This window comes from Sorex araneus, chromosome X (genome assembly GCF_027595985.1).
Source record: "Sorex araneus isolate mSorAra2 chromosome X, mSorAra2.pri, whole genome shotgun sequence".
In the NCBI taxonomy this organism is placed as follows: Eukaryota; Metazoa; Chordata; class Mammalia; order Eulipotyphla; family Soricidae; genus Sorex; species Sorex araneus.
Window position 1 is genome coordinate 265,681,821 of NC_073313.1, and position 27,732 is coordinate 265,709,552.

General features: G+C 67.4%; 1 protein-coding gene across 1 annotated transcript in view; it reads left to right on the forward strand.

The window, feature by feature from the left end:
* Positions 1-25,963, forward strand: part of DGKD (diacylglycerol kinase delta) — a 54,422-nt gene extending 28,459 nt beyond the window's left edge. The window contains exons 4-30 of the mRNA XM_055122176.1: positions 10,313-10,417; positions 10,529-10,661; positions 11,008-11,114; positions 11,527-11,652; positions 11,728-11,830; positions 12,010-12,172; positions 13,095-13,203; positions 14,577-14,716; positions 14,797-14,881; positions 15,457-15,551; positions 15,633-15,732; positions 15,806-16,079; positions 17,017-17,166; positions 18,682-18,810; positions 19,447-19,543; positions 20,058-20,168; positions 20,251-20,347; positions 20,508-20,615; positions 20,749-20,862; positions 21,088-21,222; positions 21,576-21,727; positions 22,062-22,173; positions 22,347-22,424; positions 22,817-22,936; positions 24,246-24,363; positions 24,725-24,855; positions 25,045-25,963. Coding sequence (XP_054978151.1) covers positions 10,313-10,417; positions 10,529-10,661; positions 11,008-11,114; positions 11,527-11,652; positions 11,728-11,830; positions 12,010-12,172; positions 13,095-13,203; positions 14,577-14,716; positions 14,797-14,881; positions 15,457-15,551; positions 15,633-15,732; positions 15,806-16,079; positions 17,017-17,166; positions 18,682-18,810; positions 19,447-19,543; positions 20,058-20,168; positions 20,251-20,347; positions 20,508-20,615; positions 20,749-20,862; positions 21,088-21,222; positions 21,576-21,727; positions 22,062-22,173; positions 22,347-22,424; positions 22,817-22,936; positions 24,246-24,363; positions 24,725-24,855; positions 25,045-25,134 — 3,282 coding nt within the window. The 3' untranslated portion in view covers positions 25,135-25,963. The remainder of the gene's footprint in view (positions 1-10,312; positions 10,418-10,528; positions 10,662-11,007; positions 11,115-11,526; positions 11,653-11,727; positions 11,831-12,009; positions 12,173-13,094; positions 13,204-14,576; positions 14,717-14,796; positions 14,882-15,456; positions 15,552-15,632; positions 15,733-15,805; positions 16,080-17,016; positions 17,167-18,681; positions 18,811-19,446; positions 19,544-20,057; positions 20,169-20,250; positions 20,348-20,507; positions 20,616-20,748; positions 20,863-21,087; positions 21,223-21,575; positions 21,728-22,061; positions 22,174-22,346; positions 22,425-22,816; positions 22,937-24,245; positions 24,364-24,724; positions 24,856-25,044) is intronic.
* Positions 25,964-27,732: the final 1,769 nt, after the last annotated feature.

The window sequence follows — 27,732 nt, forward strand, 5'->3', positions numbered from 1 at the left end:
CCGGCGGCCCGTGGAAGCCCCCAGTGAGTGCCCTTGCACCTGAGGGTGTGGGAGGGGACTGGAGGCCAGCCTGATCCTAGGTCCAGGCCGCCTTCCTGTGGGCGCTGGGGCACAGGTGGCGTCATTCCACCGGTTTGCTCTTCCCTTGGCTGACCTGCGGCCGCTGGCACTGACCATCTGGCAGCCGGCAGGAATCTTCCGCCCGGCCTGTCCCCCTGCCCGTGCTCAGAGCCAGCGCACAGGGAGCAGATGGACAGACAGATGGGTGGGTGGACAGGTCGCCCAAAGCTCCCGCCCCTCCTGAGCACCGCCTCCTCGTGACCGTCCCGTGGTCCAGGAGTGATGGCGCATCTGCGGGCTCGTGAGGAGGGCGTGCCTGCCCCACTGTGCATCTGCTGCCCGCCCCAGGCAGTGCCCAAGTGCCAGCTGCCTTCTCTGTGGTTCTCGCCCTGAGCGGGCACCCCCCAGCCCCCACCCTCACAAGGCCAGAGAACTGCCGCACGGGCGCAGAGGGGACAGCCAGCCTCCCGCCCGCCCTGCAGACTCAGAGGTGTGTCTGTGCCCAGACCCCGCGCTACTGGTCTTTGGAAGCTAGAGGCGTTGGGTGTGTGATTGCGACGGTGCCCCGAGCGTCCATCGGGGGGGCTCTACAAAAGGGCCTTTTCTGTCTTGACAAATAGTGCGCTCCGGACTTTAGGCTGACGTCGCTCTCCATGTGTCTGGACAGGCCTGTCTGTGCGACTGTTTCTTTGGTGACCACGGTGGAGTCGGATGTCCCCACCATTCCTGGCCATCGGCAGAACAGTCTCCAGGCTCTGGTTTTTCATGTGTTTCCATTTTAGTTCTGGATTGTTAGTGTTCAGAATTACCCCTTCCTCTTTTTTTTCTTTCCCGGTCTGTCTAAATTTGCCCTCATTGAGATCATTATTTTTTTGGAGGGGGGAATTTTGGGGCCCACCAGGGCTGCAACCTACAGTGCTTGGGGAGCCAGTAATGGGGCCCGAGTGCTATACCTTGATCCCGCCCCTGGCCTGCTGTTGGCCATTTGTTTGTTTATTTTTGGTTGGGGGGCCACACCTGGTGGTGCTTAGGGCTAATTACTCCTGGTTCTCTGTTCAGGGATCAGTCCTTGGCTTGGGGACCCTGTGGGGTGCAGGCGCCCTGCCCCTGTGCTGTCACTCCAGCCTCTTGCTGGTGCTCTTTGAACAAAGTAATAAGCTAAATTTCTTTATCAGTAGTGGGCAAGTGACCAGTCAGAGCTCAGGAGGGAGGGTTTGCCCTACAAGCAAGTCCACCCGACTCTGGTGGTCCTGGTGCGAGCCTTGGCACCACATATGGTACCACGGGCATCACGGGGGTCTGTCACTCCTGAGCCCAGAGCCAGAAATGGCCCTTGAGCACCACTGGGTGTGACCCAAAGACCCCCAAAACACAGAGCAGCAGTAATAACAAAAAGCTCCTCATTTTTCCTGTCTCTTTAAAATGAATTTGAGAATTTAAGTGTGACTTCCAAGCCCCCCCCACATGATCATACACATGCACTCACACATGCGCACACATACACACTCACACTCGCGTACACACATACACTCACACACACATGCTCACACGCACTCACACACATGCACATACACGTGTGCACACACATACACACTTGCACATACATATACAAACACACACACACATAAACACACATTCTCTCTCTCTCCCTCCTGTCCTGAGCCCACCGTGCTTCTCACTGTGCTTCTCACTGCTTTCAGTCCTTGGGGGCCGTGGATTCTTCTAGTTTTTTTCCTGGGATCTTTTCTGGTTCCAGGGCCTGGGGGATATTTATTTCTGGTTTATTTATAGCTTAGATCCACTGTGGTCAGAGGCCAAGTAATTGAAGCTTACTTTATGACCTGGAGAAGGTCATTAATCATTGATGACCCACGTGCGTCTGGACAGATTCCATTGTTCTTGCTTGCAGCTGATTAGAACAGAATCCTCATGGTTTTTATCAAGTGTTTTTAAGCTTCTGCTTTTCTTTTGCCAGTTCTACTAGTTATTTGGTGACATGTATTACAGTCTGCTGTGCTTTTGGACTTATTTTTAAAAAAATATTCCGTAAAATTTAGCTTTTTATATTTTTTTGCATGCGTATGGATTTAGATTTGTATTATTACGAGTTTATTCTTTTTTTTGCAGATAAATTAGATATCTCAGAGAATCATGTCTTAGTTTTTATTTTGTACAATAGCTTTATTTGGTAATTATGGTATAAGTAAATGGTATGTGGTTTTCTATTTTTTTTAACTTTCAGTCATTTTGTTTATGTTTGAGATATGTCATATAAGCAGTATAAAGTGTTTCTAAAATTGTTGAATTATGTTTTCGGAGGCTGGAGCGATAGCACAGTGGGGAGGGAGTTTGCCTTTCATGCAGCCAACCCGGGTTCGATTCCCAGCATCCCATATGGTCCCCCGGGCACTGCCAGGAGTGATTCCTGAGTGCAGAGCCAGGAGTCAGCTCTGATGCTCTTCTGCTGTCCCCGGCGCCTTCTGCTTCCACTTTCCTTGGGCTGAGGTGCTGCAGGTCTTGCCGGCCTGGTCCTTGGCATTTCTCTCCCTCCGTGCTCCTGAGGTCTGGGGTTTATGCTCCTTCCACTGCTGGTTTTGGAAAAGTCTTGGTTCCTGTTTCTTTTATTTATGCATTTACTTAGTATTTTTTGGGGGTCACACCCGGCGATGCAGGGTTGCTCCTGACTCTGCACTCAGGAATCCCCTCGGGTGGTGCCCAGGAGACCATCTGGGGTGTCGGGCTGCGTGCAAGGCAGACGCCCTCCCTGCTCTGCTGTCTCTGTGCCCGTTTACTCTTTCTGACCCTCCCCCTGCCCCCACGCTGCGCACACGCCTCCACGCCTTACAGGCACGTTTCTGAGCCGGGTCCCTGCGCTCAGCGGCACCCAGTGGGGTGGCTCCTGTTCTTGCAGTTGTGCCGTGGCCGGTCAGTGCCCTTAGCCCAGGCCCCGGGCGGCGGCTCCTCACCGGCCGTACTCGTGCACTCGGTGTCCTCGCCTCTGTTCTCAGCCGTTCTCAGGCGCGGGGCGGCGTGAGTGGGCTGGGGGCAGCGCTCACGCGTGTGACGTGTGTGCCCCTCCCGCTCGCTCCCATCCTCTCATTCCTCACGGTTTATTTTTATTTTTTTGTGGTGCTGGGAACATTCTAGACTTTGATTGTTGTTGTGGTTGTTACTATTTTTCACTGGTCTTTTCCAGATCTCTTTCCCTCTGTCTTTTTCCGGCCACACCCACTGGTACTCCGGGCTTCTCTGTCGCAGTGCTCGGGGCCTCCCTCGGGGCTCTGGGGGCCTTCCTGGTGCCTGCCTGCCCCCAGCCCTCCCGGCCGTCTCCCTGCAGGGGCTTCTTGGCTGTCCTTAAATCCATTGGTTGAGGGTTTTTAAAAAAAGTTTTTGGTCACATTTGATGGTGCTCAGACCTTACTCCTGGCCCTGTGCTCAGGGATCACTCTTGGTGGCTCAGGGGAACCACATGTGTACCAGGGCTCGAACCCGGACCAGCTGTCTGCAGGGTGCGTGCCTTACCCGCTGTATTCTCTCTCTGGCCAGTCTTGTGTTTCTGTTTTCACCTTCCCAAATGTTGAACTTCTTTCCATGAAGCTGTGGAGTAATCGTGGCTCATGCTGGGCTTTTTCCCACCGAGAAGCCCCCAGGCTGTTCCTAGCCGCAGTCCCAGGTTCTGGGAAGGGCTTTGCCAGGGGTCGGGATGGGCCGGTTGCTTCTCTGCCCTTGGCCCTCTGGTCCCGCCAGCCTGCATCTTACACTCCCTCCCCCTTGCCCCGGGACACCTGGGCGTGGCCCACTGGGCCCTTCCACCCGGCCTGGCGGTGCCTGTCTCAGGCCTTGGTGCTCGGCGGGCTCCCGTGGAAATGCCCTCCCGGCCCCTGACCGCCCTGCTCGGCGCCAGCAGAGTGGCCTTTGCTCTGGGCAGGTTCCGGCGGCTGGTGTTGCCCCCTTGGGCCCAGTTTGTGGCAGGACTGAGACCCACGCAGGCGCTCTGTGTCCCGCGGGACACGGGTGGCATTGCTGTCCCCCCGATCCTGGGCTCTGCGCCTGATGCCTGGAGCCGCCGTGAGGCCGGCGTTTTCCTCTCCCTTCCCGGCCCTTCCTGCCGGTGCTGCACTTGGCCTGGGGTCACTGCACGTTTGCTCTGCGTATCTGTGGGACACCCGGGGTAGGCGGACGGGACGGGCTCCTGCCACAGCTGCCTTCTCCAGGGACCCCGTGGACATGGGGGTGGGGGCCGGACCCTGAGACAGGCCGAGACCAAGGGGCTCGTCAGGAAGGACCCTCTGGGTTTGGGGCGGGGTGGAGTGGGGAAGGTGCTTCATGGGAGGGGTGCACATCTGGGCATGTTCCCTGACGTCCGTGGACGGTGTGGGCAGCTCCACAAGTCCCCGTGGGACCAACTGTGCGGTGACTTGGCAGGGTGGGGTGACTGGGGGGGGGGCAGTGGGCCAGAGGACACGGGATGGTGGGAGGGGCGAGTGGTGGGGGGGTTGGGGGGGCGGGATGGTGGGAGGGGCGAGTGGGGCCAGAGGGCAGCCCATTGAGCAGCCATGTGTCCCCCCAGCTGCCCAGCTGGGCTCTGCGGTCCCCTCTGCTGTGGCGTGTCCTCGGGTCCCCAGGGCGGCAGGCAGCGGCAGTGCCTGTGCCGGCATCTCCACGGCACGGCTCCCTCCACTGTTACCCACGTCCTGTTTTGTCAGGCCTCGGCACCCTCTCGTCAGCCCCTGTCACATGACCTGAGGTTTCAGCACACAGCGGAGGGCCGGGGGTGGCAGAGGGTACGTGGCGCCTGCTGTCACCCAGGGCCCCGCGTGGCTCCCAAGCAGGACCCTGAGACAGTACCCAGCCTGCAGGGTCGGAGCAGGGCCTTGCCCGGAGCTGGCCTCTTTGACCCCAGACACCTCCTACGATCCTCTGGGCGCTGCCAGGACGGCCCCTGAGCACAGGAGCAGGAGTCAGCCCTCAGCACTGCGTGGGCCCTGTCGGTGTCTGCTGGTCTCCGGCCTGGCCCTGGGCCTTCCCGCACCTGCTGAGTCTCTCCCCGCGGGGCACGCCGAGCGCCCCTGTGTCCCTGCATCCGGGACCCCGGGGGTGCGAAGGCACGGCCCACACCTGCAGGGCAGGGCGGGGCGGCGCTGACTGACCCTGAGTCCTAGTGGCCGAGGCGGAGCAGATCTGGGTCGGCCAGGAGGTCAGCGGGCGAGCTGGACGCCACGGCGGAGGGAGCGTGTCAGGGTTCCGGCCCTGTGGACGCCCTGGCGGGGCTGGCGGTGTGACAGGACTGGGGAGCAGCCGGCCCTCGAGAGATGCCCAGAGGCTCCTCCCTTGCCGTGGTCAGCGCCGGTGCCCTTCCGCTGTGTCTCCTGGGCCCGTGGCGACTGCTGCAGGCGTGGCAGAGGGGCCCGGGTGCTGCACGTGGCCCTCGGCCTGCTCCTGCGCGGCTGTGTCCTCCGGTCACCTCCAGCCCTGCCCTCCCGGGTGCGGGGCCGGGCTGAGGATGTGTGTCGTGATGCCCTCCTGCCGGGCGGGCAGAGAGCTGCCGGGCGCGCTCACAGGCGGGCGGCCAGGGGCACCCGGCCGGGCTCTGCCAACATCGTGCTGCGCCCAGGGGCCTTTCGGGGAGGGTCCAGGGCACCCTGACCAGTGTGAGCTGCAGGTGCTCCCGGGGGCACGCGGGGGCTGCTGCGCCGGACCCTGCGCGTGACTCAGTGGGGTCAGTGTTGGGCCGGGTGGCACTCATGCCCTTCGAGGGGGCGAGGTGGCTTGACAAGCTGTGATCCCCTGCCCTGTGACCCATCCCGGGCACTGTCCCCTGCCCTGTGACCTGCCCCAGGCACTGACCCTGCCCTGTGACCTGCCCCGGGCACTGTCTGTCCCCTGCCCTGTGTGTGACCCATCCCGGGCATTGTCCCCTGCCCTGTGACCCGTCCTGGGCATTGTCCCCTGCCCTGTGACCCGTCCCGGGCATTGTCCCTGCCCTGTGACCTGTCGTGGGCACTAGCCCTGCCCTGTGACCTGCCCCAGGCACTGTCTGTCCCCTGCCCTGTGACCCGCCCCGGGCTGGTGATTTTTTTTTTTGGCTGTGCCTTCTGCGGGGTTCAGGGGAGGCCAGTTCTCCGGGAGCCTTCCAAGGGCAGCTTTTGCAGCTGCAGGGGTGATGTCAGGGAGGAGTGAGAGTCCTCAGGAGTCCTCAGGAAGTGATAAAATAGACCCGGGCTCTGTTGGTGTCACGGTCTGCTCCCCCCATCTGCGTTTCCTGTTCCTGTCAGTGACTGACAGCCGTGTGACAGCGAGGAGGGGAGTGCGTGCTCAGCTGTCCCTCGTGTCCTCTCGAGAGGTCCCTGTTCAGTGGGGTGCACAAAAGGGCACCCTGGGCCCAGGCCCTTGTCGTTTCCGGCGGCCGAGTGCTGGCACGGCCCCCCTGGGTGGGGCAGGGGTGTGAGAGCTGTCTCGGGGATGCCTAGGTTACTCTCCTGTATGTGTGAGGTTGTATGATTCTGTGTATGTCTGTGTGGGGGGGATAGTGTGTGTGTGCATGCTTGTGTGATTGTGTGTGCAAACGTGAGTGTGATACTGTGTATTCCTATTTGTTGATTGTCTGTGATTATGCACGTATGTGATTGTGTGTGCATTCATGTGTGTGATTATGTGTGCAAGATTGTGCATGCGTGCAAGTGGGTGACTGGTGTGTGTGTGAGTGTGTGCGCACGCGTGTGCGCAGATACGCCCTGGGTAGGACTCCTGCAGGCCTTTGGCGGGGCTGGCGGGAGCGGAACTCTATATATAGCTGCATGTTTCCTCACACGGACGCGCTTCCTCGCTTCTGGGCTCTGGCCGGGCTCGCTGGTCCTCCTGGGTGGGTCCCCGCAGGCCTCTGCCCTGCCCAGAGGAAGCCCCGCGGGGGCCCGCAGCTCTTGGCCTCTCGCCTGGTCCTGCTCCGGAAGAGACGGGGGTGGGGCGGGGGGGGGGCTGTGGCCAGGCCTGGCAGAGGCTCTGGGCTGCTCTGGGCCCGCCTGTCCCAGGAGGCGGGAGGGAGCCGGCCCAGAGCCACTCGGGGCCACTCGCCAAGAGTGGGGTTTGCTCTGAGGCTCAAAGGCAGGTGTGCGGGTGGTGCTGCGGGCCGGGCTGCCACCTTACCTGGCCCAGGTACGCGGGCTGTTGGCGCCGCTATGCCCGGGGGTGCTTGCGTGTGGGTGTTGCTTGTCAGGGCTCATCACAGCTCTTCCCGGGACGGGCTGCGGTGGCTTCCCTGTGGCCCTTCGGGGCAGGACCCCTGAGAAGCTGTCTAACCGGGCTTCGCTCCCGGGCTGAGGAAGGTGGGAGAGTCTCTCACCGTCTCGGGTTCTTCGTAAACGTGCCGGGGAGGTGCTTGGAGTGTCACTGTGCTGAGTCCTGTCTGGAAGTCAGGACAGCCCTGCTGTGGGGCACCCAGGAGCCCTGCTTGCGGGCCCGGAGTGTGTGGTGTTCGTGGGTCCTGGCCAGCCCAGCCCCGGGGGCAGCAGACTCCGGGAAGGCTCGGGCGGAGGGAGGTGCATGGCTGCGTCCCGGTGCCCACGTCGTGCCTTCCCTGCCGCCACCCCTCTCGGGCCACAGGGTCAGAGATCCTGGGGGGGTCCCTGGCCAGTCCCTGTGCCCTGCCCCTGCACGCCCAGTGCTGTCCTCGCCGGGGGCAGCTCAGGCCTGGCGGCTCCTGGAGGCTGTGGCCTGCCGAGGGATGAGGGACGCCCGTGTCGAGTTGCTGTTCCGGACACGTTTGGGCCCACACGAGACTCCCGTCACAGGTGAGGCGGGCGGTCATGGGGAAGCTTCCCGCTGCCCCTGCCGGGTGCCAGCAATGAGGGCCCGGGGGCGCCCTGACCGGAAACACCCCGATGTCCCCCCGGTGGAGTCAGACCCGGTGGATGGGGGCGGTTTGGCCTTTGCCAGGAAGGGCCCACCCCCTCAGTGTGGGGGTCAGTGTGGGGGCCCTCCCGGGATGTAGGGACAGGACCTAGACTCCTCTTGGGTCCCAGGAGGGCCCGTTTCCCGGGCGCCTGGGCTGGATGCAGGCGCCGCGCTTCCTGCTCAGGTGCTGTTTGGGTGCTGGGGGGATCATTCCTGGCAGGGCCCCCGCCCCCATGGTCTCTGGGACCCCCGCCCCCTCCCCTGCCCCGCGGACTGGTAGTCCCAGTCTCATCATCCAAGCCGTCCCTGCCCCTCCCAGCGTCTCATCCCTGTTCCCACACGTAAAGCAGCCCGGGGAGGTGCGACAAGTGACCGGGAGGCGTCCACTCAGGCCTCGGGCGGCCTGTGACGCTGGCCCGGTCGGCACGGCACCTGCCGCGGTCCCGCCTGAGTAGGGCGGCCTCCTGTGCTCTGGCTCGGTGCTGGTGTTCTCGGGGCCTTCCGGGCGGGCCGAGGGTAGCACAGCATCTCGGGGTGGGCAGCGGACAGCAGGGCGGACTCAGAGGAAGTGGCTGTGGCCGAGTGCCCCAGGCGCTTGTTGGGGCCACCCCACGCATCAGCAGCCGGGAGCTGTGATTGGCAGGAGCCCCACCCCGCCCGGCCACACCAGCCCGACTGCACCCCACCCCCTGCTTTCATACACCAGCCCTGACGGTGCCTGGGCAGTGTCTCAGGGGAATCGGGGCGCAGGCAAGGGTTCCAGGAGCTAGGTGGGGGCACCCGGGCCTGGTGCTGGGGCTAGGAGGGGCAGGTGGGCCAGTGGGCGTAAGGGGTACTGTGCTGCTGTGGGAGGGCCGGGACACGTGTGTGTGTGTGTGTGTGTGTGTGTGTGTGTGTGTACACATTGATACTGTGCTGCTGTGGGAGGGCTGGGACACGTGGTGTGTATGTGTGTGCGTGCGTGTGTATGTGTGTGTGCGCGTGCGTGTGTGTGTATACATGGGTACTGTGCTGCTGTGGGAGGGCCGGGACACGTGTGTGTGTGCGCGCGCGCGCGTGTGTGTGTGTGTGTGTGTACATTGATACTGTGCTGCTGTGGGAGGGCCGGGACATGTGGTGTGTGCATGTGTGCGTGCGTGTGTGTGTGTGTGCTGTGTTGCTGTAGTAGGGCCAGGACGTGTGTGTGCAGTGGACAGGGAAGCCGTGACCACAGGCCCTGCTGGCCAGGCCCTGAAAATGGACGGCGCGCCCATACTCTGGAAGTGCCCGGGACTCGGGGGAGCGGACGGGGCACCAGGCCGCTGCCAGACTCTGTGTTGTTGTTGGCACACTTGGTTCTTGGGCCTGTGGAGCGAGTCCGCATCCTCGGGGAGGCTCGCCAGCTACAGACTTGTGCCCCCAGACCTGTTAGCTGGCCGGGACGTGCCAGGACACCTGCTTCCGTCACTCACCCCAGGAGCAGCTGTGTGCCACCCTGTTCTCCGCTGTTTGTCTCTCCTGCATGGGCGAGTCCCCTGCCCTGTCTGTCACTTTCCCGGTCAGACACTGTCTGGGGGAGTTCACTGCTGATCGTTGTCGGTCCTGGCCGCACTGCCAGGGCGCCGTCCAGCCCTGGGCGGGGGGTCACCGTGCCGCTGGATTGCCCGAGTGTTCACAGGGGCACAGACCCTTGGCTCAGACTCGCCCAGAGACTCGGAAGGGTCTCCTGGGAGCTGTGGCGGGGCGGCCGGACTCGCCTTTTCTTCCCTAAAGCTCCCCTGGGGCTTGTCCCTGGCCGCGGTGGCTGGTGGCTGCTTGGTCCTGGTGAGTGGGGGGCTTTGCACGGCCTTGGCCTGAGCTGCTCCTGGGTCCTGTGGCCTGCGGAGCTCCCGCCCTGAGGAGCACCTGACTCGCAGCCCCGCGCCAGGGTCCCAGCCCCGCACCTCCCCCGGTGTCCACGTCTGACGCTGTTGTCTCGGGCCCCCGCCAGCTCAGTCTGTAGGCCAGTTCCTGGGCCGCCCGACTCTCGCGCCCTCATGAGGCCCCTCCCTGTCTGTCCGACCCCTCTGGCTGGACACGGCATGACGCACTCCAGCGTGGCCGACGAACGCACCGCCTTCTACTGGCCACCTCGTGCCCGTGGCGCCTCTCGCCCACGCGGTCCCGACCTGGGCTGGTGAACAGCTGCTGCGAGCACTGGAGTGCAGAGGGCTTTTGGAGATGTGATTTTGGGCTGGGACTGCTGGTTTCTGTGGAACAGAGCTGGGGATTCTGTGTCTGTGATGGCGTGGCCGGGCCGGGGCGTGGCTGGGGGCACCGGCCCTGCAGTGTGAGGCCCCGGCCCTGGTCCTCATGGTGTTGGTGGCGCCTGTGCCTGTCCCAGGTCATCACCCCGTGCAGGAGACTCATCCTGTGTGCGGACAACAGGAAGGAGATGGAGGACTGGATCGCAGCACTCAAGAGCGGCCAGAGCAGGGAGCACTTCGAGGTTCATTTGCCCTGCCCCAGCCCCCCCCCCCCCCCCCGCCTCCTCACTCCCGGGGCCGCACCCCTCCGCCTCACCTCTGCCCTTTGCACTTCCCCTCTCCCCTCCCCCCAGCCCACTCAGTACACCATGGACCACTTCTCGGGTACGCACAACTGGTACGCCTGCTCCCACGCCAGGCCCACCCACTGCAACGTGTGCCGGGAGGCCCTGTCGGGGGTCACGTCTCACGGGCTCTCCTGCGAAGGTGGGGCTCGGCCGGGGGCTGGGGGGTGGCTGTGGGGTCACGTCTCACGGGCTCCCCTGCGGAGGCGGTGGGGGGAGGCTTGTCGGGGTCACAGAGTCGGGCGAAGGGAAGTGAGTGTCGGGAGAGGCCCCAGGAGGCCGGTGTGTCCTTCGGGCACTGTCTGGGGTGGGGGCAGGTGGTGGCGTGTTGACCTCAGGCGGACAGAGCCACCGGCCCGCGACCCTGCAGAGTCTGGGGGCCTCGGCCGACCCACCCCCGCCCGTGAAGCAGTCCCCGCTGCCCTCTGGCCTCTCCGGAAGCCGAGCAGGGGGCCGGCCTGAGTGCCCCCCTCTTCCCGTGCCCACAGTGTGCAAGTTCAAGGCCCACAAGCGCTGTGCCGTGCGCGCCAGCAACGACTGCAAGTGGACCACGCTGGCGTCCATCGGGAAGGACATCATCGAGGATGAGGACGGGGTGCGCCAGGGGCCCCTCCCCTCTGGGAACTGGGGCTTGGGCTGTCTTGTCCAGAGGCCACGCTCCTGGCCTGGGGGTGGGAGATTCAGGCGAACGCTGGCCCAGGTGGGCTGCGGTGGGGTCTCGGCCGAGCTCTGGCCCGGGTGGGCTGGGGTGGGGTCTCGGCTGAGCACTGGCGGTGGGGGGTGGGGAGGGGTCTCTGCGAGCGCTAGAGGAGGGTGGGGGGGAGGGGTCTCGGCCGAGTGCTGGCGGGGGGCGGGTGCAGGGAGGGGTCTCTGCGAGCACTGGTGGGGGGGCGGGGAAGGGAGGGGTCTCTGCGAGCTCTGACCCGGGGGGGCGGGGCTGGGGTGGGGTCTCGGCTGAGCACTGGCCGGTTGGGTGGGGAGGGTCTCAGTGAGCCCGCCGCCCGCAGATCTTCATGCCGCACCAGTGGCTGGAGGGGAACCTGCCGGTGAGTGCCAAGTGCGCGGTTTGTGAGAAGACGTGTGGCAGCGTGCTGCGTCTGCAGGACTGGCGCTGCCTCTGGTGCAAGGCCATGGTGAGCGCCCCCTCCCCGCCCCTCCCCCGCCCCCTCCCGCCCCCGGGGCCGCCTGACAGCCGCCTTCTCCCGCAGGTGCACACGGCCTGCAAGGACTCCCTGGCCGCCAAGTGCCCGCTGGGGCTGTGCAAAGTCTCCGTCATCCCCCCCACGGCGCTCAACAGCATCGACTCGGATGGTGGGTGCCGGGACCCCGCGTGAGTGGGCCTTGGGGAGGGCCCCGGCCGCCGGTGCTGTGTCTGCCCAGCGCGCTTCCAGCACCGTGGTCTGGGCGTGGGGGTCTCGGCAGCTCTCTGTCCCTCGGGGCCCTGGGGCCACGGCCCCCTTTCACGTCCCCGAGTGCTTGTCCCCCGCCAGGCTTCTGGAAGGCGTCGTGCCCCCCGTCCTGCACCAGCCCCCTGCTGGTCTTCGTCAACTCCAAGAGCGGGGACAACCAGGGCGTGAAGTTCCTCCGCAGATTCAAGCAGCTGCTGAACCCCGCGCAGGTCTTCGACCTCATGAACGGGGGCCCGCACCTCGGGTAGGCCGGCTCCGGGCGCCCCAGAGCGAGAGACGGGGGACCCCGGCATTGAGGGAGGGGAGGCTGCTGGCCACGGGGGAGGGAGTGGCCCTCAGGCGGGAGGGGCCGGGCCCCTTGCTTGCAGGTATGAAACTTGGGGTGCACCTCTCGCGTCGGGGGTGTCATTGCCTGCCCGTGTGGCCTGGCCGTTCGCACGTGTGTGTGAGGTCTCGAGAGCGTGTTCGCTGCCAGAGGGAGGTCCCCCACCCAGCCCGGGGTCTCCCTTGCGGGGCAGCACCGGCTCCTGGTGGGGACTCAGGGTGGCCCCGAGTGAGGGGGACCGAGGGTGGCCCCGAGTGAGGGGATCCGAGGGTGGCCCCGAGTGAGGGGCACCGAGGGTGGCCCTGAGTGAGGGGTCCGAGGGTGGCCCCTTGAGGGAGGGGACAGCCCAGTGACTGAGGCGGGTGGGTTTTCCCTGAGGAGAGGTGTGTGGGGCCCGGCCTGACCCGGGGGACCCCACCGTGGCTGGGTGCCACCGGACAGACTCCCAGGCGCCAGCTTTCTCTGTCCCGTGTGCCCGCCGGCCTCGCCCTGCTCTGGGGGAGCCTGGGGCGTGAGGACGCAGGGCTGGACCTTGGCCCATCGCCAGCTCCGAGTGTCCCGGCCTCCCTCATGGGCTGTGAGATGGGGTAGGGGTCCGCTCCTGTCACGCCCCGGGGGCCTTTTTCTCCTCTCTGGTGTGGCCCTTCCTCCTCCAGGGGCTGAAGGAGGGCGGCCTGGCTCCCGGGGCACAGGCAGGGTTCCGGGCCGGAAGGGACCGTCAGGCGTCCTGTGAGGGGCCGGGCGGGCCTGGGGAGCAGAGGCTGGCGGGGGCCAAAGACGCGCGGCCCGAGAGGGAGTCACTGCCCTGTGTGGCCCGGCCCACCCTGGCTCTCCTCCGCAGCCTGCGCCTGTTCCAGAAGTTCGACACCTTCCGGATCCTGGTGTGTGGTGGGGACGGCAGCGTCGGGTGGGTCCTCTCGGAGATCGACAGCCTCAACCTCCACAAGCAGGTACCCCCGCCTGCTCGCGAGCTCGCTCCACGCCGCTCGGGTTCCCGCGGCAGCCGGGGACAGGCGGACGGACACACGGGGGCCAGAGCCCGAGGCGTGGCCGTCTCAGCCCGTGCCTGCCTCGGGGACGCACGCACGTGTTGCAGCGGCCACTCCGGGACACCTTCCTTTCTGGCGAGTCCCTGCGGCCCTCAGCAGTGGGGGCTGCCCCGCGGCTCAGTGTGGGAGCCCCACGCGGCCACTCCCAGCTCTGGGGAGCCGCCTTTTGGGCCTCTTGTGTGCTGGCCCTCGTCTCCTCCTGTCAGCACGGGCCGAGGTGTCCCGGGCTCCGGGTTGCAACCCCGTGTCCTTAAGGCCCAGCCAGCGGTCACTGGGCCGAGTGTGACTTTTTTTTTTTTGCTTTTTGGGTCACACCCGGTAATGCACAGGGGTCACTCCTGGCTCATGCACTCAGGAATCACCCTGGCGGTGCTCAGGAGGACCATATGGGATGCTGGGATTCGAACCCGGGGTCGGCTGCGTGCAAGGCAAACGCCCTACCCGCTGTGCTATCACTCCAGCCCCCGAGTGTGACTTTTTAAAGAGGGTCCACCCCCCGGAGTGCTCTCCTGGCTCGGTGCTCAGGCCCAGGGCCGCTGGGGCCACCAGGGATGGAACTCGGGCCTGACCGAGTCTGCGCAGTCACGAGTGTGTGTCGGCACCTGCAGCTTGAAACCCCGGTCGCTGAGGGTCGCGGTCGAGCTCTGGTCGCTGGTCACACGCCCGCTTTCCCAGCACGCCGCCCGCCCTTGCCCCGCTCCGGGAGGTCTCCGCTGGAGACTGGGCTTTCGTGCTCCCGGTGTCGGGCTGAGGCTGGACAGTGGACGCCTGGCCTGGGCCAAGTGTTGGCAGGGGAAGCACTGCCAGGAGTAACTCCTGAGTGCAGAGCCCAGAGTAAGCCCTGAGCACTGCCTGGGTGTGCGCCCCCCCCCAACAAAAAACCCATAAACAAACAAAACCCAGGTATCAGGAGAGGAAATTTCCCCTCTGGGTGGGGTCCTAGGCCCAAGCGACCTGCCAGCTTCCAGGGTTATTCACAGGCCCAGCCACTTAGCACGGGACTGTCTGGGCTGTTCCCTCAGCCGTGGCGCCTCATGTGGGGTGACACAGCGGCTCACATGGGGTGACAAGGCGACTCACGGGGGTCACACTATGCTGCACACCAGGTAACACAGTGGCTTACACAGAGTGACAGCACTTTGCACGGGGTGACACAGATGGCGCCTCACGCGGGTGACACGGTGCCTCACGCGGGGTGACATAGCACCTCACTAGGGTGATGGTGTCCCAGATGGGGTGAGGCACCTCACGCGGGTCTGCTCTCTCCGTGGCAGTGCCAGCTGGGCGTGCTGCCCCTGGGCACGGGGAACGACCTGGCGCGCGTGCTGGGCTGGGGCTCCGCCTGCGACGACGACACGCAGCTCCCCCAGATCTTGGAGAAGCTGGAGCGGGCCAGCACCAAGATGCTGGACAGGTGAGCGGCTGCGGCTGGGCCCGGGGCCGTGCGGGGGCCCGCGGTGCGGAGGGGCTGAGCCTGGTGCCTCCCGCCGGCAGGTGGAGCGTCATGGCCTACGAGACCAAGCTCCCGCGGCAGCCCGCCGCCCCCGCCGCGCCCGAGGACTGGAGCGAGGGCTCTGAGGTACGGCCTCGAGGGACTGGCCCTGCCCCTGTCAGTGCACCCGCAGCTGTGACGGCCACACCGCGGGGCCAGGCTGCTCTGCCCCCTCCCTCCTGCCGGCTCCCACAGGGCCCAGCGGTGCCTCCCATCCCCTGTCCAGGCGGGTGGTGCTGGCCCCGCTGGGCCCTGCCTGCGCGCCAGCTGTGGCTGTGAGGGCAGCGAGCTGGGGCCGCGGCGGGGCAAGGGCAGCGAGCTGGGGCCGCGGCGGGGCAAGGGCAGCGAGCTGGGGCCGCGGCGGGGCAAGGGCAGCGAGCTGGGGCCGCGGCGGGGCAGGACCATGGCCAGCAGGCGGGATGTGCCCGCCGCCCGCCGAGAGCACGTGTCCTGTCCGCAGGGGGGCTGTGCGGGTGCCTGCTGCCCCATGGCCAGCCCTGGGGAGGGTGGCGGGCAGGTGGCACTGGCTGCAGCGTGGCAGGGAGAGGCAGCACGGGTGCAGAGACCCGAGCCCGGGAGGCGGGCGGGCGGGCGGGCGGGTGTGCCTGCTGGCTGGCTGGTGCCCGCGGGCGAGCGGCTGCGCTGATGGGGCTCGGCCGCAGGTGCAGCAAATCCTCTTCTACGAGGACTCGGTCGCCGCTCACCTCTCCAAGATCCTCACGTCCGACCAGCACTCGGTGGTCATCTCCTCGGCCAAGTGAGCACTGGGTTGGGAGGGGGCGGGGGGCGCCCGTGGGGGTGGGAGTGCCCCGGGAGGCCCTGACGCCTGTTCCCGCAGGGTGCTCTGCGAGACAGTCAAGGACTTTGTGGCGCGGGTGGGCAAGGCCTACGAGAGGGCGACGGAGAGCTCGGAGGAGTCGGAGGACATGGCCAAGAAGGTGGGTCCCGGGGGCTCCCGGGCCAGGCCGGGTGGGGCCGGGCGGCCTGTGAACCCTGTCTTCTGGCCGGCAGTGCTCCGTCCTGAAGGAGAAGCTGGATTCTCTGCTCAAGACCCTGGACGACGAGTCCCAGGCCACGTCCTCGCTGCCCACGCCGCCCCCGACCATCGCCGAGGAGGCTGAGGACGGCGACGGCACGGGCGGCAGCTGCGGCCCCACCGGGGACCGACCCCTTGGCTCAGCCTGCCCTGCCCGGCCGCAGATCTTCCGGCCCCGCGAGCAGCTCATGTTGCGAGCCAACAGCCTGAAGAAGGCCATCCGCCAGATCATAGAGCACGCGGAGAGAGGTGGGCGCACACACATGCACACACACCTGCACGCGCCCCTGCACACGTGCACACACTCATGCACACTCAGGCATCTGCACATGGGGGGATGTGCGCGCGAACACACATACACACACACACACACACACACACACACACACGCCTTCCTTCCCCAGATGTGTGGGAGGCGGGGACGCCCCTCTCATCCATGAGCCTGCAGGCCTGTGTCCATGACATCAGGCTCGTGTTTGGGGGGTGACCCCGGGATTCCAGGGGGCTGGGGGAGTCCGAACTGGGAGGAGCCCCACTTGGTGGCAGGGACCTCAGGAGAGCCTGCCGGGCCATCCCGACAGGTGGAGGCTCAGGATCTGCCTTCAGGCCGTGCACTTAGAGGTCAGCTGCCCCAGGGGTGCTGAGTGGGCCCAGGACTTAGGTCAGGGGTGCCTGGGGAGAGCAGCCAGCAAGAGGGCCTGGGCCAGGGGACGGGCTAGAAAGTCCGCCTGGGGTCAGGGCTGCGGCAGGGATGGCTGGGAAGTGGGTCCTGGGACGGTGCACTGGGGCCCCTCCTCACCCTGCATCGTGCAGCTGCCTCTGGCCCTGTCCCGCCCCTCACAGGCCCCGCCCCGCACACGGCCCCACCCCTCACACGGCCCCGCCCCCACATGGCCCCGCCCCCAACACGCAATCCCCGACTCGCCCCACACAGACCCCACTCCGCCTTACACACGGCCCTGCCTCATGCATGGTCCGGCCCCACACACGGGCCCGCCTCACCCCACACACGGCCCACCTCACCCCCACACAGCCTGGCCTCAACCCACGTGGCCCCGCCCACACGTGGCCCCGCCCCACGGCACCATCCTACATCACAGGCCCCGCCCCACGACCCCACCCTACCTCACAGGCCCCTCCCCTCCCCGCTCCCGCGAGTGGGCGCTGCAGCCCCCTGTCCCCACAGCCGTGGACGAGCAGAACGCACAGACGCAGGAGCAGGAGAGCTTCCTCCTGGGGCTGTCGGAGAAGAAGGACCTGCTGCCCCCCGACAGGCTGGACCCCGGCGAGGGCGAGAGCGGGAGCGCCGGCACCAAGGCGCGGGGCCTCCGCAAAGGTACCCTCGGCGCGTCACGGGGTCAGCCCAAGGCCCACCTGCCCAGAGCCGCCCCGCTGCCGCCCCCTGCCCCCTCAGAAGCCCCGGGCCGTCACCCAGACTTCCCAAGGGGTGGCCTGTCCTTGTCCCTGTCACCCAGACTCCTGGGGGGCAGCACGCCCCTGTCTCCCCAGACTCCTGAGGGGCAGCGTGCCCCTGTCTCCCCAGACTCCTGAGGGGCAGCCCGTCCCTGTCACCCCAGACTCCTGAGGGACAGCCCCGTCCCTGTCACCCCAGACTCCTGAGGGGGAGCCCGTCCCTGTCACCCCAGACTCCTGGGGGGCAGCCCGCCCCTGTCACCCCAGACTCCTGAGGGGCAGCCCGCCCCTGTCACCCCAGACTCCTGAGGGGCAGTCCTGTCCCTGCCACTCCAGACTCCTAAGGGGCAGCCCCGTCCTCGTCACCCCAGACTCCTAAGGGGCAGCCCCGTCCTCGTCACCCCAGACTCCTGAGGGGCAGCCCCATTCCTGTCATCGCAGACTCCTGGGGGGCATCCCCGTTCCTGTCACCCCAGACTCCTGAGGGGCAGTCCGCCCCTGTCACCCCAGACTCCTGAGAGGCAGCCCGTCCCTGTCACCCCAGAGTCCTGAGGGGCAGCCCGCCCCTGTCCCTGTCACCCCAGACTCCTGAGGGGCAGCCCGCCCCTGTCACCCCAGACTCTTGAGGGGCAGTCCCATCCCTGTCACCCGACTCCTGAGGGGCAGTCCCATCCCTGTCACTCCAGACTCCTGAGGGGCAGTCCCGTCCCTGCCACTCCAGACTCCTGAGGGGCAGCCCCGTCCCCGTCACCCCAGACTCTTGAGGGGCATCCCCATTCCTGTCATCGCAGACTCCTGGGGGGCATCCCCGTTCCTGTCACCCCAGACTCCTGAGGGGCAGCCCGCCCCTGTCTCCCCAGACTCCTGAGGGGCAGCCCGTCCCTGTCACCCCAGACTCCTGAGAGGCAGCCCAGTCCCTGTCACCCCAGACTCCTGAGGGACAGCCCTGTCCCTGCCACTCCAGACTCCTGGGGGGCAGCCCTGTTCCTATCTGTCACCCCAGACTCCTGAGGGGTAGCCACATCCCTGTCACCCCGGACTCCTGGGGGGCAGCCCCGTCCCTGTCACCCCAGACTCCTGGGGGGCATCCCCGTCCCTGTCACCCTGGACTCCAGGGGCAGCCCCATCCCTGTCACCCCGGACTCCTGAGGGGCAGCCCAGTCTCTGCCACCCACCCCTGAGGAAGCCTGAGGGGCAGCCTGTCCCTGTCCCTGTCACCTCTCACCCCCTCACTTGCATGCTCAGAGGACTGTGTGTAGCCGCCCTTGCCCGGGACCCCGCCTGTTGGATCCCCTCGGCCCCCTGTCCTGGGCCAGCTGCTCTCCCCGCCCAGCCCCCCGGCTCCTCGCCTGGACCCCTGTGCCCGGCTATCAGCAGTACCGGGCCGTCTCTGCCGAAGCCCGTGGTCAGCCCTGCCCACCCGCCCTCTCTCTCGCAGTGTCCAGGTCCCCCTGTGAGAAGCTGCTGAGCAAAGGAAGCTTGTCCCTGGGCAGCTCTGCGTCCCTCCCGCCGCAGCCGGGCAGCCGGGACAGCCTGCCGGCGCTCAGCACCAAGATCCTCTTCCCTGGTGCGTGCGGGGACTGTGCCTGCGTCTTCTCTGGCCCTTGAGGACACGGCCTGTCCTGGGCGGGGGGCTGCTGTCCCCAGCTTGTGCAGGGAGGAGCACAGTGTGGGGAGCACCCCGGGGAGGGTGGTATGGGGAGGAGCGCAGTCTGCGGAGGGCACGGTGTGGGAGGGACAGTCTGAGGAGCACTACCCCCCGGAGCGGGGTGTGGCCATGCCTGTCCACGCTGTCGCCCTCCTGGGGAAGGCAGGATGCCCTGCAGGGGTCTCTTCCCTGGGGGCTTCCTGCCGGGACTGTCCACTCACAGGGCGGCTGGTTCGAGGGGGGGCTGGGGAGAAGCTGCGGCGCGCCCAGCCCCGCCTGTCGCCTGGGGGGCACGTGAGAGCCCGGAGGTGGCTTCCATGGCCGAGGGGTCCGGCAGCCCCTGGGAGACAGGCTGTGGGGAGCAGGACCCGGAGGGACTGGCGGGGCTGCCCCGGGGAGTCTGCACTCGGGGGTCTCACCCTGGACTGCTCACACGCCGCCTTCGGGGGGGAGGGGCGAGCTGGGGACACGCGGAGGCCGGAGTGACTCCTGGGCTGTGTGGCCGGGCTGTCGAGTCAGTGAGGGGCGTCTGGGTTATTGTCCGTGTCCCCGTAGCCGTGCGGCCCGGGATGTCGGGGTCCCTGCCTGGAGGCTCCGTCATCAGCCGCCTGCTGATCAACGCCGACCCCTTCAGTACGGAGCCCGAGAACCTGTGAGTGACCCCGCCCCCACCTCCCCCAGCCGGGCTGGGGGGGCTCCCGGGGGGCGGGCTCCTGTGTACCGGGTCTGGCCATGGCCCCTCGGCCCCACGGAGGGCTCCCGCGCACACAGGCCGTCTGTGGGACCCGCGGGGCCTGCCTGAGCCCCTGCACTGTCCCTTCCCGCTGTGGGGACGCGGGCGCCCTCGAGGGCTTGCTCCTTCTGAGGAGACATGCGGGGCCTTCCGCCGTGGCTCCCTCCCCCTGCCCCGCCGTGTGGCCCCTCGGGCGTTTCCTCCCGGAGCTCTGAGGGGCTCACCCGGACCCCAGTGCCGGGCCGGGTCTGTCCCTCCTCCTGCCGCGGTCCTGGGTTCTGGCTCACTGCCTTCGCCCGGGGCCCCCCGGTGGGGATGTCGGGGCATGAGAGCCAGAGCTGAAGCTGGGGGCCGGCCCTGGGGCCCTGGGGGCTGCGTGGCCAGCGTGGGGGGGGGAGGGAGGGCACCGGCCGATGGCCCCGCGCTCCCGCAGGGACTGTTACACCGAGAAGTGCGTCATGAACAACTACTTCGGCATCGGCCTGGACGCGAAGATCTCGCTGGACTTCAACAACAAGCGGGACGAGCACCCCGAGAAGTGCAGGCAGGTGCCGGCGCTGGGCGGGGGGGGGGTGGGCGGGCACGGGCGGGGGCGCGGCTCACGCCCTGCCGTGCCTGCCGCGCAGGAGCCGCACCAAGAACATGATGTGGTACGGGGTGCTGGGCACCAAGGAGCTGCTGCACAGGACCTACCGCAACCTGGAGCAGAAGGTGCTGCTGGAGGTGAGGCCGCGCCCGCCCCGGCCCCGCCCTTGGCCCCGCCCCGGCCCCGCCCTTGGCCCCGCCCCGGCCCCGCCCTTGGCCCCGCCCCGCACCCCGCCCCTGCCCGCCCTTGGCCCCGTCCCCACGCCCTGGGCGCAGCTGACCACGCCCCCTCCCTCAGTGCGACGGCCGGCCCATCCCCCTGCCCAGCCTGCAGGGCATCGCGGTCCTCAACATCCCCAGCTACGCCGGAGGGACCAACTTCTGGGGTGGCACTAAGGAAGATGACGTACGTTGGGGGAGGGGTGGGCGCCGAGCAAGGCGAATTTCCCCCCCTTGCCCGGGAGCAGGCGCAGGGCTCACCCTGTGGGGCTGCTGGGGTCCCCCTGGTGCGAGCAGCCGGGCTGACACGGCTTCTGCAGACTTTTGCAGCCCCGTCCTTCGATGACAAGATCCTGGAGGTGGTGGCCGTGTTTGGCAGCATGCAGATGGCCGTGTCACGCGTCATCCGGCTGCAGCACCACCGCATTGCCCAGGTGAGGCTCGGGCGCTCCCGGCACTGGGCCAGCTGCCCCTGGCCAGGGACAGAGCCCCCGGCCCTGTGACGCCCGCTCCTGCTGGGTGCCGTGTGGAGCATGGGTCAGTCACTGGCCAGGGGTGGCCGCATCTCTGCCCAGTGTGTTTCCTGGGCCCACATGTCCCTGGCGGGGTGCATGGGCTGCGGGCATGTGCCACCCGTGACAGGCTTTGCTCGTCTCCAGTGCCGCACCGTGAAGATCTCCATCCTGGGCGACGAGGGCGTCCCTGTGCAGGTGGACGGAGAGGCCTGGATCCAGCCTCCGGGCTACATCCGCATCGTCCACAAGAACCGGGCACAGACGCTCACCAGGGACAGGGTGAGAAGAGCTGTCGCACCCCAGGGCGCAGCTGTGGGCACACCTGCACGCACGCCTGTGCATACACCCTTGCGTACACTTGCAGGCACACGCGTGGACACGGCTGTTGGGTACACTGTGGGACACCCTTGGGCACACCCGAGCTCCTTGTAGGAAAGCGCCACGGGTTTTACTGGTCAGGAATAGCTTGTCTTTCCGGTGCAAAGGTTACGTGGAGGTGGCAGTAGTTTCTAGAACAACCCTCGCCCTCCCTGGCCGCCGTCTGGCCGCCTTCTGGGTTCCGTGTGCTGTTCGCCCAAGCGTGTCCTCTCGGAGGGGTGCGGCCGGGTGTGATGCTGTCTCCTGTGTGCCAGGCCTTCGAGAACACCCTGAAGTCCTGGGAGGACAAGCAGAAGTGTGAGCTGCCGCGCCCCCCATCCTTCTCGCTGCACCCTGAGGTCCTGTCTGAGGAAGAGGCCACGCAGATGGACCAGTTCGGACAGGCGGCGGGAGCCCTCATCCACAGGTCGGGGGCTGGCCCGTGGCTGTGGGCTCAGGCTGGCCTGCGTGGACGGAAGCCGCCTCCCTCCCTACCTCCCTCGTGCCGGGCTCTGTCGCCAGCCCCTCCCCAGGCGCCTCCCTGCCACCCACTCCCTCCCCCCACCTGCCTGCCTGGGAGCCTGGCGGTGTCCTGGGCCCGAGGCTGCGGCGGGCCTGTGCCCTCTCGGAGGGTGGGTCCCAGACACACCCTGGGTCCGTGCTTGCTGTGGGTCGGGCCAGGTCCCCCAGGGCAGACTCTGGGTTCTCGTCGGCCGTGGTCAGCCGTGCTGGCGTGCGGTCTGATGCCCGTGTCCCCGCAGCATCCGGGAGATCGCGCTGTCGCACCGGGACATGGAGCAGGAGCTCGCTCACGCCGTCAACGCCAGTTCCAAGGCCATGGAGCGGGTGTACGGCAGGCCCCGGAGCTCAGAGGTGCCTGCGCCGGCCGCCCGGCCCTCCGCCCTGTCCCCCTGCAGTGCGCCCCTCCCTCCCCATGGCACCCCCACTCAGGGCACCCTCCTTCGGGGTGTCACCCCATCTTCCCCCCAGTGCACCCCAGGGCCCCCTCCCTGGCGCCCCCATGGCATCTCCGCCCGCCCCCACAGGGCCTCCTGGAGCTGGTGAGCAACGTGAAGGCTCTGCGCAGCGAGACGGAGCTGCTGCTGGCCGGGAAGATGGCCCTGGTGAGCGGGCGCCCGGCCTGGCCCAGCCCCTGCCCTGCAGGGCAGCCTGAGGCAGCACTGAGGGCGCGAGCCCTGGGAGGGTGCTGGGCCCTTGCTTTCGGGCCAGGCGTGGTGGGGGCCAGGGGCGGGACTTAGGAGCAGTGGGGTGTCTGCCCTGTGACGCTCCTTGTGCAGGCTGGCTCTGCCCCCACGCATGCGCACAACGCACATACATACATGCGTGTACACACGCACACACATGTACACACACATGTGCACACCCCCTTCCCCTTGGTCCTGAGCCTGGCCCTGCAGCTTGGCATCCTCAGACGCTTTTCCCAACCGGGCCGGGGTGTGGGAGCGGAGCCCGTCCGCCCGGCCCTGAAGCCACTGTCTCCCCCCTCCCCGAGCAGCAGCTGGACCCCCCCCAGAAGGAGCGGCTGGGGGCTGCGCTCAGCGAGATGGACCAGCAGCTCAGGAGGCTGGCGGACACGCCCTGGCTGTGCCCGTCCCCAGAGCCGGGCGATGAGGAGGTACGTGGTCGGGCGGGCCCCTGCGTCCCCAGCTCGGGATCTGGGCGCTGCCTCCCAGCCGCCCTCAGGGCTTGGGGCTGGTCCAGCACTGCCTGGCCAGGGTGGCGATGAGACCCGTGCTCCGGGGACGAGCTGTGGTCAGGCCGTGCGGGTCCTCCTGGTGCCTGTGTGGGGCCGAGATGCCGCGAGGCCGGGTGCAGGGCGCAGTGGACATGCTTAGTGCTGGGCTGTCCCCTGCATGGTGCTCGGGGACCAGGCGGTGCCGGGCTCGGACCCCGGGGCTCCCTTAGGCAGGGCTTGTACTCTGGCCCTGTGGGCCGTCCTGGCCCCCAGCCATGCCAGGGACACCCCTGAAGGTCGAGATCCTGCGGCAGAGACAGGCTGTCCCCAGGAGTCAGCCACGCAGCCTCCTGCCGTGGGCACAGCTTGTGTGGGCGGCAGGCCTGAGTGAGAGCCTGTCACGGTGGCTAGTGTCCCCTAGACAGTCGGGGCCTGGGCCCAGTGTCAGCCGTGACGCTGAAAGCCGGTGTTCAGGGTCAGTCTGTGTTGTTCAGGCCAGGGCAGTGCTGGGGGCTGCTCCCCGCTCAGTGCTCTGGTTGCTTCTGGGACAGTTGCAGCCACTTGTGAGCTTGCTGGTGGCTGTCCTGGAACCCGTGCCCTAGCAGAGGACAGGATGTGGCTCGGTGGCAGCACGTGCCTTGCAGGCCTCCCTCCTGGTTCATTCGAAAGCAGGGAAAGGCGATAAACCCACGATCTGGTTCTTGAAAACGATCCTCGTGCAAATAGTAAAGGAAATAGAACAGGATTAAGTGACCCGGGCCCGGCCGCTGGTTCTCTGGGGGTTCCACTGCAGTCAGCGTCCAGGAACAGCTGGGACAGATCCTTGGAGCGTTAGCCCAGCGGGTGGGTGTCCGGGGCAGTGGACAGGCAGTGTGCCTGCAGCGGGCAGCGGTGGAGCTGGCACGAGACTGGCCACGCCGCTAAGTTCTCCTGGTTCTTTTTTTAAAAAACGAGTGAATTTGGCCCCAGCCCAGCACGGGCGTCAGCTCAAAGGCGCCCAGGGGACGCTTCCAGCCCAGGTGTGAGGTTTTGCGTCCTAGAAGGAGGTGGGAGCCCCAAAAATTCAGCCTGGACCCCCGCCCCTCGCTTCTGATAGGAAAAACGTAGGCAGACTCAGGCTGGTGGGCCCGCGGGCGCAGTGGGTCACAGCACTCGGGCAGAGAAGCAGCCGGAGGGAAGGCAGGCCGGGCAGGGCAGGCCACAGAGAGCCCCGGGACCCTGGCACGGCCTGACCCCACTCCTCCCGCAGAGCGCCATGCTGGACCTCTCCAAGCGCGGCCGCAGCGCCAAGTTCCGCCTCGTGCCCAAGTTCAAGAAGGAGAAGAACAACAAGAACAAGGAAGCGCGCAGCAGCCTGGGCGCCCCGGGTACTGTCCCGCCCCGCCTGCCCTCTGCCGCCCTGCGCGGGTGCCCACTGCTGACTCCCCAACTCCCCGCCTGCCGCCTGCCGGGGCCGTGTGGGGAGGGCAGCAGCGGCGACGGCCTCAGACACAGAATCGCGCTCTGCTCCACACGCCCGCGGCCGGGCTGCGGGTGGGTCTGTCCTGAGCACGCTGGCCCCTGCGCAGAGTCCCGGGGCCCCTGCATGTTGGCCTGGAGGCGGGGCGAATCTCTGTGGCCCCTGCCCGCAGCCAGCTCCTGGCCCCGCCCTGGGGACACTGCCCCGCCGGGTGTCTGGGGCTGGGGGCGCCTGTCCCGGCACTCAGGGTCCCGGTTCCCGCCCGACAGTGCACCTCTGGGGGACGGAGGAGGTGGCCGCCTGGCTGGAGCGCCTGAGCCTCTGTGAGTACAAGGACACCTTCATGCGCCACGACATCCGGGGTGCCGAGCTCCTGCACCTGGAGCGGAGGGACCTCAAGGTACTGCTGGGCAGCCCCACCCCCGTGCCCCCCCGCACGGCTGGGCAGCCTGGGGGAGCCCCCGTGGCCGTCTCCACATGGCACCACGTCTGATGGGCTCCGTGACCTGGGCGGGGCTGAAGGGGCCCCTCGCCACAGGGCCCGGCAGGGCGGGGACTGCGGCCCCTGAGTGGCCGACTCTCGTTGCAGGACCTGGGCGTGACCAAGGTGGGCCACATGAAGCGGATCCTGTGTGGCGTGAAGGAGCTGAGGCGCGGCGGGCCTGCGGCCGAGGCCTAGCAGTGGCCCCGGGGCCTGTGGCCTGCGTGCGGCCCCTGAGGCCGGTGCTCACGGTGCTAGACCCTCGATGACCACGGACCTGCCGTGCCCGGCGCCGGCCCCCCCCCCCCACAGCTGCCTTGGCTGGGGGCCTGTGTCCCGGCGTCTCCTGGGCACAGCGGCTGCCTGGCCGGCGTGGGACCTGCCAGCAGGGCCCGGGCCCCGGGGAGCTGCGGGGGCCCCGTGAGGTCGCCCCCTTTCCTGCCGGCAGGTGGTGGGCGTGGCCAGGCCAGCGCGCTGGCTTTCAGCATGAGGACAGCAGCGGGCTCCGGGGTGCCGGAGGGGGCAGAGGTGTCCCCCTCCTGGACGGTCCATCCCCCACCCCAGGCACTGTGGCGTGGGGGGCTGGGGGGAGGAGGCTCTGGCACAGCCTCTCCCTTCTCAGAGCCAGGCTGGCTCACGCCCACCCCGAGGCCCAGCCCGCGACCCTGCTTCCTGCTGCCACTCCAGCCCGTCCTTCCCGAGCCACCGGGGGTCTCGCGGGAGGGGAGCGGAGTGAGCACGGGGGCCCGAGTCGGTGCTGGCTCCCACGTGGCCCCAGGCGCAGGCCCCTCTTCCCCAGGAGCCCGGGCCCCCAGCAGGGTGGGAGCTGCCCTGGGAACCCCCCTCCCCGCCCCGCAGCGGGGGGAGGAGGCCGAGCGGGGCGCCCGAGCAAAGGTGTGTGCCCTCCCCTATTTATGACCCTAATTTATACGGCGCCCCAGGACCAGGCCTTTGTCGTGCTGTGTACAGACCACTTCCGGTGTGACCCCGTTCTGTGTAAAATAAACGCCTGTTTTCATCTTCCGCAGCACACGCCGGCCTGTCCTTCCTGCCCCGACAGAATCGGGCCACTTCAGGGGCGGCGGGGGGAGAGGAGGGCGCCCACTCGCGTCAGCATGCTTCTGGCCACCTCAGCCTCCACCAGGTGCTTCCGGCACGGGGAGTGGCTGGGGGCAGTGCTGACGGGGGCGTTGTTGCCCCCTGGCAGCCGCGTCCCTTCTGTGCTCACCGGAGCCCAGTCCTGGGCTGCCGTGGCTGTCCGCTGGCCGGCTGGCATCCGGCCTTGAGGTCACAGAGTAGCTGCCACTGTCCCAGGCACCGCAGCCAACACGGGTGTGTCCTGTCAGGTGTGAGCAGGCGGCACTGCCCTGTGCCTCCCTGAGCCCCCTGAGACCCTCGAGTCCCTTTCCCGCCACGCTAGCCCGGGTGCAGGGTGTGGGGCCGGGGGATGCCCGTCCACTCGGGCTCCTCCCTGGCAGCCGCCCCGGGGCAGACAGGCTCCGGCCGAGCCACACCTGCCAGTCCCGGCTGGTGAGGGGGCGGGGCAGACGGGTGCTGCATCACCCGGGCCCAGCCGACACTCAGCCTGCTGGAGGGCAGCGGCCAGCCCTGGCTCTCAGCTGCCTGCTCTGCTGGCCAGGCCGCTCGCCGGGAGCCAGAGAGTGCGGGTGGAGGGCACCCGCCTCGCTTGAGGCCAGCGCTGTTGCCACCCCTGCACCACATCCGGACCGAGTGCCAACAGGTGTGTCCCAGGCTTCCCTCCCCGACGAAGAAATTCATGCATGGAAATACCGAGCGCGCTGTCCAGTCGAAACCAGACCCAGCCGGGCATGGGGCGGGCCAGTGGATTCGGGTCCCAGGACGGGGGGGGGGGGGGGGGTGCTGTCCTCCTGCTGGGGCCCAGCAGGAGGTGTGCTGCTGGTGTGTGCGGCTAGAGGCGGACCTCAGAGTGCTCATGCCGTGGGGAGGGCGGGGTCTCCTCGCCGCTGTGGCTGAGACGGGGATGGGGCCAGCTGTGCGTCGTTGGCTGGACTCTGTGCAGACACCGCCTCTGAGGCTTGACCGCCCCAGTTGTGGTCTCACCTGAGACTCTGGGAGGGCGAGGCTGCGGGCCTGGGGCGGGGGGAAGGCTCAGGTTTGGTGCCAGCTGTTGGACACGCTTGCCTTGTCCTGGCCTTTGCAGAAGCTGTTGCTGGAGGCTCATTTGGGCCTGAGATGGACAGACAGACAGACAAGACCCCCCTCCCCACCACGCCCCGGGGGTGCTCTCCCGGGCAGTGCACGCGCACACCTAGTGCCCTCTGGGCCCCAGACCAGTGTCAGGATTCTGGGAATGTACGTTTTGCTTCTCTGTTTGGAGGGTGGATGTGGTGGCCAGAGTGCCAGCAGCCAGGTGGGCCTGGGCCGGTTGCGAGTGAGTGGGGCGTGCAGGCGAGGGGAGAGAAGTGGCCCTTGGCCTCCTGTCCCCTCTCCCTGGCGAGCCCCAGATCTCGTTGGCGTCTCGGCTCTCCCGAGCGTGAGCCTGGTCAGAGAACTGCCTGCAGGCCAGGCACAGTGCCCGCAGTCAGGGCACGTGGGCTGACGGGGTCAAGGGTGTCCGCCGGGAGCGGCTCGTGTCTGTGGCGGGGGGCCGCGAGCGGGAAGGTGCCGCCGGCCTTGGAGGCCCCAGCGAGTCCCCACATCTCCGAAGGGCCACGTCAGCTGAGCCCCTGTGGCAGCCGGGTCTGGGTCCGTCCGGGAAAGGGAAGGGGCAGGGGCTTCAGCGCTGCTACCAGAGGCCCCTCAGGCACCTCGGAT